Source organism: Narcine bancroftii, chromosome 3 (genome assembly GCF_036971445.1).
Source record: "Narcine bancroftii isolate sNarBan1 chromosome 3, sNarBan1.hap1, whole genome shotgun sequence".
NCBI lineage: Eukaryota > Metazoa > Chordata > Chondrichthyes > Torpediniformes > Narcinidae > Narcine > Narcine bancroftii.
The window spans coordinates 333784851-333797334 of NC_091471.1; the positions used below are offsets into that span (position 1 = coordinate 333784851).

At 40.9% G+C, this 12484-nt stretch overlaps 1 protein-coding gene across 1 annotated transcript in view; it reads right to left on the reverse strand.

Moving 5' to 3' along the window:
* The window catches only part of LOC138759241 (glutamate receptor ionotropic, NMDA 2C-like), a 60242-nt gene that overhangs the window by 18947 nt on the left and 28811 nt on the right, over window positions 1–12484 (reverse strand). Inside the window, exons 7-10 of the mRNA XM_069929347.1 lie at window positions 11634–11787; window positions 10656–10781; window positions 8873–9102; window positions 7456–7616 (exon numbers count right to left, since the gene is read on the reverse strand). Coding sequence (XP_069785448.1) covers window positions 7456–7616; window positions 8873–9102; window positions 10656–10781; window positions 11634–11787 — 671 coding nt within the window. The remainder of the gene's footprint in view (window positions 1–7455; window positions 7617–8872; window positions 9103–10655; window positions 10782–11633; window positions 11788–12484) is intronic.

Below are 12484 nucleotides of genomic sequence, written 5' to 3' on the forward strand. Positions count from 1 at the left end.
TGGTCGGCACAACACTGTGGGCTGAAGGGCCTGTAGTATCATCTATGTGGTATCATCTAACTCTTGTTTTCCTAATTCATTTGATTGGAATATTATCAAAAATTCTAGTTCCTTCATTATATTATCATCGTAGGTGCATAAAACTGAGGGGTATAACTAGGGGAGTGCAGGAAACCTTGTTTCATCTTAGAGGTGAGTAAAGCTGGGGTATATAGATTTGGGGTGAAGGGTAAGTGGTTCAGAGGAAATGTGAGGGCACCTCTGTATCTGGAACGTGCTGCCAGAGAGTGGTGGAAGCAGAATGGCTGACAGTATGCGAGAGGTGTTTAAACGAGCACTGGGATTGCCTCTTGCATCAAAGGCTACAGGACAAGTGCTGGATGAGAGGATTAATATGGATGAGTGTCTACTGGTTGGTGCAGACAGGATGGGCCTCATTCCATGCTTTACGACTTTCATTCAGTCAGATTAACCCCAGTCTCTGAGGTAATGGAGTTCTATTTTTCACCTACTTGTTGGAAGAAAGATGTTTTAAACTGTAATTTGATCTCCTGGTCTTCACTCAGGCTGGGTTTTCCACAGACAGGCCTGGTAACTCGCTGTAGAATCAATGAGCTTTTGATCACTAAGAATAGTAATTCTCCCTGGCCCACAGGAAAAAGGAATCTCAGGGTTGTATGTGATGTCACGTATGTTCTCTGACGATAAATCTGAATGTCAGAGTCACTACGACACTGGAGAAGGCCACTCATGGGAGGAGTCACGTGATGGAGTAGTGGCCAGTAGGAGAATACCAGCCCTCTCCAGAAAAGAAGGAAAAAAGTAAAGAAAAAGCAACAAACCACAACAAATAGAAAATAAAGGTGTGAAAGAAATGGCACCAAAGAAAGAAAAGCCAAAAACAAAGGGAAGAAAAGAAGAAGGAAAGATGCCGGAAGAGAAAGGTGAAGGCCTTACCTGTACGAAGAAGCAGGAACCTGCTGTGGAAAGAGGAGCCCACTCCCTGAGGTCAGTGGAAACCCTGAAGGGTCGTGACCCACCGAACGCAGGACTACAAGGATGGCTCACGGAGCCAAACAGAGGTGCGCAACCGCGTGTGCGCGATTAAAGACAACACCGATGGGAGGGGGGACCAGCTGAGAAAGACCCGACAGCAGGGCTCCCAGCGGGAAGATATAGAAAATAACAGGAATGGGAGGGAGGAGAATGAAAAAAGGAAATCAGAGACGCAGCAGATGACCAGCCCAGAGGAAGAGGACCAACATCAAGACACCATTAAAAAAAAAACCCAGCAAACTGAGATAAACAGCCCAACAAGAAAGTCAGAAGAGACACAGATACAAGGAAGAGAGGTAAAGGACACAGGTCCTGGAGTGGACACAGGGGAAGAGGAGGGAGAACATCAAGCTCTGCACAGAGAAATAGAAGATAAAGGGAATGGACTGTACATAGATAGAAAATTTTTTGAAGAATATATGGAAGCAGTAAAAGAATGGCAGACACGAGAATTTAATGAAATAAAAAGAATAAAAGGTACAGAAGAAAAAGTGAGTAGATTAGAGATGGTCATGATAGAAAAAGAGTAGACAAGGTGGAAGAACGAGAAGCAGCCTTAGAAATGGAAGTGAACGACTTTCAAAGGAAATTGAAAGAATCTGATAAAAAAGTTAAAGAAACATAGGAGTTGATAGCTCAGAAGATGGATATAATGGAAAACTATAATAGGAGAAACAATATAAAGATAGTGGGCCTTAAGGAAGATGAAGAAAGCAAAGATATGAAAGAATTTATAAAAGAATGGATCCCCAGGGTCCGAGGAATGCCAGGAAGGAATGGAAATAGAAAGGGCACACAGAACATTAGCCCCAAAACCACAGTCACAACAAAAACCAAGATCCATTCTAATAAAATTCCTGAGATATACGAGATATACGACAAGAGAAAATATATTGGAGAAGGCAATGAAAAAAATGAGAGAAGACAAAAAGCCACTGGAATACAAAAGTCAAAAAAAAAATTTCTACTCAGACATAAGTTTTGAGCTCCTGAAGAAGAGGAAGGAGTTTAACGCAGCAAAATCGATCCGATAGAATAAAGGCTATAAATTTATGTCAAGATATCCAACGATGGTTAAAATAGTTATCCTGGGGCAGCAAAGCAGACTGTTCTCAGATCCGGAGAAAGCACGAGAATTTGCAGAACGCCCGCAAAACAGACAGAGAGATGAAGAGATGTAACAAGAACAAGAATGACGACAAACTTCATTTAAAGAAGAAAAATAATGTATAAGTAAGAACTAAGAAGGGGAAGGAAGGGAAGAAAGGAAGCAAGGGGGGTAATTAAGAAGGTGAGCTTTGTTATATGTGAAGATTAAAGTATTTTCTGCAGGGGCCTGGGTGGGAGAGAATAACAGTCACTGCGAAATCAGTTGACGCTTGCGAGCAGGTTCGCAATCCAAATGGAGAAGGGAGTTGTGGTTGCCCAGCAAGGGGCAAGGGGCAACTAAGAGATTGGGGGGGGGGGACATTTGGGGGTAAGGGAATTTTAGATGTGGGAATAGAGGAAATATTTTATGTTTTAGAAGTGTTGTCTTACAGTGTGTTCAAAAAAAACCAGAAATGGATAAGGAGGAAAGGTGGTGATGAGGGAACGGAAATGAGAGGTAAACAAAGTATGAAATGGCCATGTTGAACTATATGACTATAAATATTAATGGAATACATAACTAAATCAAAAGGAAGAGGCTGTTAAATTTACTGAAGAAAGAAAAAATTGATATAGCATTCGTGCAGGAAAAACATCTAACTGAAGTGGAACACAAGAAATTAAAGAGAGATTGGGTAGGGCCCGTAACGGCAGCATCATATAATTCAAAAGCCAGAGGAGTAGCTATATTAATCAATAAAAATGTTCCAATCAAAATTGAGGAGGAAGTAATAGATCCGGCAGGGAGGTATGTAATGATAAACTGTCAGATATATTCAGAATTTTGGAATTTGCTCAATATATATGCACCTAATGAAGAGGATCAAAAATTTATGCAAGATATCTTTTTGAAGATTGCAGATATGCAGGGGAATATACTGATAGGAGGGGACTTTAACCTTAATTTGAACTCAAAGATGGATAAAACTGGAAAAAAGACTAGCAGAAAGAACAAAGTAATCAAACTTATAGTTAAACCAATGCAGGAAATGCAACTTTTGGATATATGGAGGAGACAACACCCAAACGAAAAGGAATATTCATATTATTTGGGTAGACATAAAATATACTCAAGGATAGACCTGTTCCTGTTGTCAGCCCACATCGAAGGGAGAGTTAGGAAAAGGGAATATAAAGCTAGATTGTTATCGGATCACTCACCCCTGTTATTAGCAATAGAGTTGGAGGGCATTCCACCAAGAATGTATAGATGGAGATTAAACTCCATGCTACTTAAAAGACAGGATTTTAGAGAATTCATTGAGTGACAAATTAAAATGTACTTTGAAATAAATATGGAATCAGTGAAAGATAAATTTATACTATGGGATGCAATGAAAGTGTTCATCAGAGGGCAGATAATAAGTTATGTAGCTAAGATGAAGAAGGGCTACAATCGGGAAATAGAACAGCTGGAAAGGGAAATAGCAAGTATAGAAAAAGAATTAGCAATAAGGGAAGATACTACAAAAAGAAGAGAATTGGCGGACAAAAAAATAAAATATGAAACACTACTAACATACAAGGTGGAGAAGAACATAATGAAGACAAAACAGAAGTATTATGAGCTAGGAGAAAAAACGCACAAAATACTAGCTTGGCAGATTAAGACAGAACAAACTAAAAGAACGGCATTGGCATCAAGGAAAAAAGACAAACAAATTACATATAATGGAGATCAATGAAAACTTCAAGGAGTTCTACGAGCAATTATATCGAACTGAGAACGAAGGGAAAGAAGACAAAATAGATGAGTTTCTAGCTAAAATTGAACTACCGAAATTGCAAGAAGAGGAGCAAAATAAATTAATAAAATCTAGAGGAAATACAGCATATATTAAAAAAACTACCGAACAATAAAACGCCAGGAGAGGATGGACTCCCAATAGAATTCTATAAAACATTTAAAGACTTATTAATTCCTCCCCTCCTGGAAGTAATGAACCAGATTGAAGAAACACAAAACATGCCAGATTCATGCAAAACAGCAATAATTACAGTAATACCAAAGTCCGGGAAAGATCCACTAACACCAGCATTGTATAGACCAATATCTCTACTTGACACAGATTATAAGATAATAGCTAAACTATTAGCAAACAGATTGACCGACTGTGTACCAAAAATAGTAAAACTAGATCAAACTGGTTTTATTAAGAAAAGATGAACAACAGACAATATCTGTAAGTTCATTAATTTAATCCTTGCAGTACAAGGAAACAAGATGCTAACAGTGGTGGTTGCCTTAGACGCAGAGAATGCCTTTGACAGAGTAGAATGGAATTATTTATTCAAAGTACTACAGAGGTTCAACCTATCAGAGAAATATATTAATTGGATTAAAGCATTATATAAGGGACCATTGGCAAAGGTGACAGTAAATGGATATATATCAAGCCAATTTAAATTAAGCAGATCAACTAGGCAGGGATGTCCACTATCACCCTCACTGTTCATGTTAGCTATAGAACCACTGGCAGAACTGATAAGAACAGAAAATAAAATAAGAGGGATAAAAATAAAAGAGAAGGAATATAAAATCAGTCTATTTGCAGATGACATCATAGTATACTTAACAGAACCAGAAATATCAATAAAAGAATTACATAAGAAATTGAAATAATATGGAGAAGTATCGGAGTACAAGATCAACGCAAATAAAAGTGAAGCGATGCCAATGAATAATGCAGATTTCACAATTTAAGAAAGAATCACCATTTAGATGGCAAACACAGGCAATTCGATACCTAGGTATACAACTAGATAATAATCTAGGCCATCTATACAAACTAAATTATCAGCTATTAATGAAGAAATTACAAGATGACTTAGAACATTGGAAAGACTTACCACTAACACTGATAGGAAGGGTAAATTGCATTAAAATGAATATCTTCCCAAGGATAAAATACCTATTTCAATCGTTACCAATTCACCGAACAGAGAAATTCTTCAAGGAGCTAAAGAAAATAACAAGGAAATTTTTATGGAAAGGTGGGGGGGGGGAACCGAGTATAGCTCTAGGTAAATTAACAGAATGGTACAAACAAGGGGGCTTATAGCTACCAAATTTTAAGAATTATTATAGAGCAGCACAATTAAGATACCGATCAGATTTTTATCAAACAAGGGAAAAACCAGATTGGACCAGATTAGAGCTAGATAAAATAGGGGAGAAGGTACCTGAATATATACTATATAAGTGGGACGAAAAGCTGGTGCAACATGGGAATTCATCAGTACTGCACCATCTGCTCAACATTTGGAAGAAGATTCACGTAGAAAGGCATAAAACAAATTATCAACTACCAAAATTAATATTGATGCAAAATCAACTAATCCCTTTCACAATAGCTAACCTTTCCTTTAGAGAATGGGAGAGAAAAGGGATCAAAAGAATAGAAAATTGTTTTTCGGGAAATAAATTATTATCTTTTGAACAAATGAAGGACAAATATGGTATAACTCATGGTACAATGTTTGCATACCACCAACTGAAAACCTACTTGAAGGACAAATTGGGAAGCAGGCTGAGGTTACCAGAAGGAAGCAATTTTGAATATGTGATTACAGACACAATGATAATTAAAAGATTTATAACAAACATGTACATCAAACTGCAAGAGAAAGAGAATGAGGAAACAAGCTGTAAACCCAAACAAAAATGGGAACAAGATCTAAACATAAAGATAAAGAATGAAACATGGGAAAAGCTATGCTCCGGAACTATGAGAAATACAATAAACACGAGGTTACGCATGATGCGATATAAATGGTTACACAGGCTATACACCATGCCCCAAAAGTTAAATAAATGGGACCCCCCAACAGTATCAGACAGATGTTTTCGATGTAAGAAGGAAACGGGAACAACAGTACATGCAATTTGGGCATGTGAGAAAATAAAAAAGTTTTGGGAAGATCGGAATCAGGTATTAAATAAAATCACAAAAAGCAACATACCAAAAAACCCAGAGATCTTTCTTCTAAGTAATATAAGAAGTAAAGAACTTGGACTCGATTTGGATGGAGCACAAAAAAGATTTATTATGATAGCCTTAGCTGTAGCAAAATAATGTATTATGTCAACCTGGAAATCAGAAGATAGCCTGAGAATACAGCAATGGTACATAGAAATGAATAAATGTATTCCACTGGAAAAAATAACATACAAGAAATAACATCACAGTATTCGAACAAATTTGGGAACCGTACATGGAACACAACAGAGAAGTCCTACCGCGGACCTCCATCCCCTAAAATGACAGAATGAGAAGAAGACGAAATGAACTGACCCAGTATGTAAAAGTAGAAGACGCAAATTTCTTGTTTATTTTCATTGTGTGATGACATTGTTTAATGCGTTTAATGTATCATATAGGTTGAACATTGAGTGGGTGGGGAGGGGGGTGAAGGAGGAAGGGAAGGGAGGGTGAAAAGGGGAGAAAATGTCACTCTGTATATTCAAGAGGGAAATGTTTGTGTGTATTTTGGTTAGTATGGTTCATAGTGTGAAAAATAAAAAAAATTGTTAAAAAAGATGAAGGACCCACACAAGCTGTGGGCTGCTGGTGACTTGCAGTCAAAGGACCCACACAGGGTTGGGGCTGTCAGTGGCTTAAGGACGAAGGACCAACACAGGCTCCAGGTTGTCAGTGACTTGCAGTCGAAGGTGTGGGCTGCTGGACACTGACTCATGGGAATTAGGTATTGGAACCGGGTTTCGAGAGGGTGGTGAGAAGGGTTCCTGAAGGGCCTCAGGCACTGAAGGCTTTCTCAGATTTGGAATCAGAATTTATTTTGTTTTGCGGCAACATTACAGGTGCAAAAATTGCTGTCAATTACATTTTTAAAAATAAATAAGTTCAAAAGAAGGCAAAAAAAAGAGAAGGCCACTCATCCCGCTATGACTGCTGTCAGGCAGAGCAGTTTAGTCCCATTCTCATCAATCCCAAGTCATCATTAAATTTATAAATGTAGACATACAGCACGGTAACAGGCCCTTTCAGCCCGCGAGCCCATGCCTCCCAATTACACCCAATTGACCTCAACCCCTGCTACGTTTTGGAGGAAACGGTGCACCCAGGGAAAACCCTCAGAGACACGGAGAGAACATACAAGCTCCTTGCAGATGACGCGGGGTTCGAACCCCAGTTGGCGCTGTAACAATGTTGCCCTAACTGTGCGCCAATTGCTGTGTAAAAATGTTCTTTCCCTAATGAAGATGCCAGCCGGCTGCCTGGTGCTTACCCTGATTTCAAGTTGGCCAGAGCGTCCTCCACAGAGCGCTGGTTGTATCTGGTCATGTAGGAATGCATGTCCGGGTAGTTGTTTTTGATGTTCCTCTCGGTGCTGCCATTGGGCACCGTGCCAAATCGGAATGCTGGGTATTGATCTTGGGGTTTCTGAAACTATTCACGACAAAGTGTCATTGGAATCTGGTTTATTACCGACCTACAAATGCACCGTAATTCCACTTGCACTCCGCAAGAAGGTCAAAGACCCACTGCAGGATCGATCTATCCCCTAAGTAAGCATTAAACATTGTCTATGCAAAGGAGGCTCAAAACACAATCTCTTGATTCCTACCTACAAGAGGTTTTTTACATAAATATTCATCCAATGATAACTAAGACTTGCATGTCACTGAGACTTCCTTTAACCTTTCAGATTCATGTCTGAATCTCCCGTAAACCTTCTCAAGTGGCAGTTTAAAAACCCAAGTATCCCTAAAACTCCTTTTTTAAAAAAAAGTCATAAACCTCTCCATTCCCTGAGCTCGACTGCATGACTCGCTATGCTTTGCCCAACATCCCAATACTTCACTAAATATCCCAGTGCGACAGCATCAGAACAGCATCAGAAACATCCTGATGTTCTTTTAGATGGGCTGCCATCATTCTTAATGTGCCATTTATTAAAAAAAACCTTATAGTCAGGAGACATTCCTCAAACACCAAGATACTTCTTAAATTCAAACATAGTAAGAACTCCCATGGGTTCAATTCCCATTCTCAAGCAGAGTCTAACACTGAGAGTCCCCTGAACGATGAGTTTCCTCTCACCACCTAGAGGACTCATATCAACCAGAGGCAATGCAGAGACCCCAAATGAAACTCAACTAAATGCCTGAGCATCAACTTTCATAACTGAAAATCCCTTGTAATAAAGAAACTGCTTGGAACATGGTAAGAATTGGCTCTGAAATCCAATGACCCTGATCATACAAGGTCTCCGTGAATGAACCAGGAAGCTCTTGTTAATACTCGAAGGCGCCTTTAGTATCTGGAAACACCCTTTCACACCAAGACTCCCTTTAGGTACCCAGGGTACTACCCTTAACACAGGATTGCACATAATAAAACTCCCATCACTCTGAGACACAAACACCATGAGATCATACCGCACAGAGATCACTAAACAAACCAAACTTCTTCATTCACCAAGGCTCCGTTTTATGCTCTCAACCAACTGACCTCCCTGTTCACACGTGTGGCACAGGAAGTGCTGGTGATCTTGCAGATGATGGAAGGCTTGTTTCTGCTGGGCACTGGACTACCAGTTTACAGTTCCCTTTGTAACAGACTGGGTGGGATCTCGAGGTGGATCAGTCTGACCTCCAGCACAGTACAGTGGGTGGTATATTTCAAGCAAGGCCGGCCCTTACCTTTCTGTCGCTAAGACCCGAAACGGTGTCGATGAACTGCTCTTGGATCATAAACGCTGCCAGATTTGCGGTGTAACTCGCCAGGAAGATAACAGCGAAGAAGGCCCAGATTAAGACCATGATTTTGCTGGTTGTACCTTTGGGATTTTCAATGGGGACAGAGTTGTTGAAGACCAAAGCCCAGAGAAGCCATACAGATTTGCCAATGGTAAACGTTGGTCCCCCTGTAACTGTAGAGAGACAGCCAGACACAGTGAGAATAGATCCCTGTTCTTCCCCCCACTTCCTCATCTCAGGTAAAATGGGCTGAAAAATGACAGATGGAATTTAATGCAAACAAGTGTAAGGTGTTGCATTTTGGAAGGACAAACCAAGAAAGGACATACACGGTAAATGGTTGGGCACTGAGAAGTGTGGTAGAACAGAGCGATCTGGGACTACAGAGACATAATTCCCTGAAAGTGGCATCACAGGTGGACAGGGTTGTAAACAGAACTTTTGGCATCTTGGCCTTCACAAATCAAAGTATTGAGTACAGGAGTTGGGAAGTTATGTTAAAGTTGGAGGCCAAATTTGGATAATTGTGTGCAGTTGTCGTCACCTAACTACAGGAAAGATATCAATAAGATGGAAAGTGCAGAGAAGATTTGCTAGAATATTGCCCGGACTTCAGGAACTGAGTTACAAGGAAAGGTTAAACAGGTTAAGACTTTATTCCCTATTGCATAGAAGAATGAGGGGAGATTTGATATTTAAAATTATGAGGGAGATAGACAGAGTAAATGCAGATAGATTTTTTTTCCATTGAGTGTTGGTGGGATACAAACCAGAGGACATGGGTTAAGGGTGAAAGGGGAAAGGTTTGGGGGTTCATGAGGAGGAACTTCTTCACACAGAGAGTAGTGGGGGCGTGGAATGAGTTTCCTGGTGAAGTGGTAAATGCGGGCTCAATTTTAACATTTAAGAAGAATTTGGATGGATACGTGGATGGGAGAGGTATGGAGGGCCATGGGCTGGATGCAGGTCAGTGGGACTAGGAAAAAAATGGTTCGGCACAGACTAGAGGTGGCCTGATTTGGTGCTGTAAATGTTCTGTGGTTCCACAACCCTCAGCAAACAAACAGTTTGCAGTTTGGCCTGCCCCTCGTCCCTTCACCAGTAGATTATTGCAATAATTTCTTTTCATAATCTAGAAAATGTTCATGGAAATCAAGGTGGGCAACTGAATGACAGATGAAATGCATTTTAGGAAGTTAATCCAGCCCATTCACAGTGAATGGCAGGGCTCTGGTGAGTGTGGAACAGAGAGACTTTGGGGTACAAATACATTGATCCCCGAAAGTCACGACACAGGGTAATGAGGATGGAGTCTGGCACACTTCATCAATCGGGGCACTGGGTATGAGAATCGAGGTATCATGGTACAATTGTAAAAACTTTAAGACTTCACTTGGAATATGATGTGTAGTTCTGGTCACCTTGCTTTAGGAATGATGTGATTAAGCTAGAGAGGGTGGAAAAAAGGTGACTGAGGAGGGTTATGTTTAAAAGACGAGTTCATGAATAGGATATGGGCCTAATGCAGGCAGAGGCTTAGACAGGAATCTTGGTGGGCATGGATGAGTTGGGCCTGTTGCTTTGTAGTGTATCTACGAATGGCGAATGTCAAAAACCGTAAAGCTGAATTCTCTTTACGAAACGGTGTGAATCAGTTGCAAGGCTTTCCCAGCCTCTCTTGTGTGTGAACCCTTACTTCGAACAGGGTAAGAAACAGATCACTTACATTTAGCACTCTGAAGGTTTTGGTTGTATCCAACAGGGCTGTAGTACTCGAATACACAAACAGTGAGGGCAACTACCATCAGGCACATCACGAACATCATCATCCACACAGCAGGACTGTAGGGCTCTGTAAAGGCAGGAAATAGCAGCAGATTACTTTCCCCACAAGCATGATTCCTCGCCTGCTTCTAAACACCATCTACGTTCTCCTCCTGCCCAGTTCATAGCTTGCAGAAAGCCCTTTGAGGCATCACTACTTCAGGCTAGGATTTCTTTGCGTGGCTCCCCGGCCACTGGGGATCAGCATCACATAAACCCAGCAGACGGCATTGTTGGGGTGAAATCACACCCTCCATCCCCTTCCCTAAGTGGGTCTCTTACCCCAGCCCACCCCCCACTCCTACCATATACTAACACTGCAGGGAATGCAACTGCTGATGTTTGTCCAGCACCAAGGAAGGTGTGATTGGCATCCATGGGAGTGAACTGATATTCTGTTATCGTGACAACCATCTCAGGAAGGTATGACCCATCACAAGATGACCATTATAGAAGGAAGAGTAACTGCTATCCCAAGAATGTGCATGCTCTCCTGGTGACATACCACTACTAGTGGGAGACATCACTATATCGGGGGGGGGGGGGGTTTACCCATTCCCCCTTCCAGTTACCTTATTATATAGGGAACACCCATCAGCCTTTGCATGCTGGGTGCTGCTGGACCAGGCAGGCTACCTATCAAATGGCAGGTAATCACCTCTCCAGCTGCTATAGTTGGCCTTGGCTACAACTTTGAGTCCCAAATGAATTGATAAATGAAGTGGAATATAAACACAGAGGATTTTCCCACTCAGTCTGGCAATGGGCCACTGGAAAATTGCCAGCATTTGAACATTTCTTTTGGTCACCACTCAGCATCCAATTCTGAGACACCCACCTTGAACGTCACTTTTAGATCTGCTTTAGATCCACAGCTTACCGAGGAAAGCCGACGGAGAGACTGTCCCGTTGCTCCTGGCAACCATCACACTAATCCCAGTCTCCACAAAGGGAACCGAGAAGCTCACAATGGCAGAGCGCTCCTCGTTTATAGTGAGAGAGCCGATAGCCATATCTGCTCTCCGGTAGAAGACCTGCGATTGGAAGCACAACAGCCAATGTACTGAGAAGGATACAAGGCTACATCTGTTGAATGCAAATAGCTTGTTTCTATTTGGAAGGGGTTGGGGGGGGGGGATTGTGTTGATTTTAATTTGAACGGCATGTATTTACTGTGAACGCTGAATGGAACTTGGCATTTATTAAGTCTGTTGCAGGTGTGGATGCTTATCCTTATTTTTGAGCAGGTGAGTTTTATTTAAAAATCCAAAGAAGGAGGCAGACGCTGGTTTTCTGAGACAAAAACAGAAAATGCTGGAAAAGCTCGCCAGGTTAGGCAGCATTATGACAGGTGGGAAATGTTGTATAATATTACATGCTCTGTGCTATTACACAGCAATAAAGGAATTTTGAATCTTGAATCTGTGGAAAGAAAACTGGCCAACGTCTCAGGTCTGCAACACTTGGTCACAACTGGAAAAGACACATGTGTAGAGCAAATGGAATGTCATGAAAATTGACTTCTCTCTCTCTCTCTCTCTTTCCAGGATTTTTGAATAGGACAGAGCTGCTAACAAAACATGCTTTATTGATGAAAATGACTGTAATGCCTGATACAACAATGGAACTAGGAAGGCATAATTCCAAACAAATATATGTACAACACTACCCAAAATAACAGCAACCCTATGGCAGTAATAATCTGGGTGAATGCTTGAATTTCTAAGACAT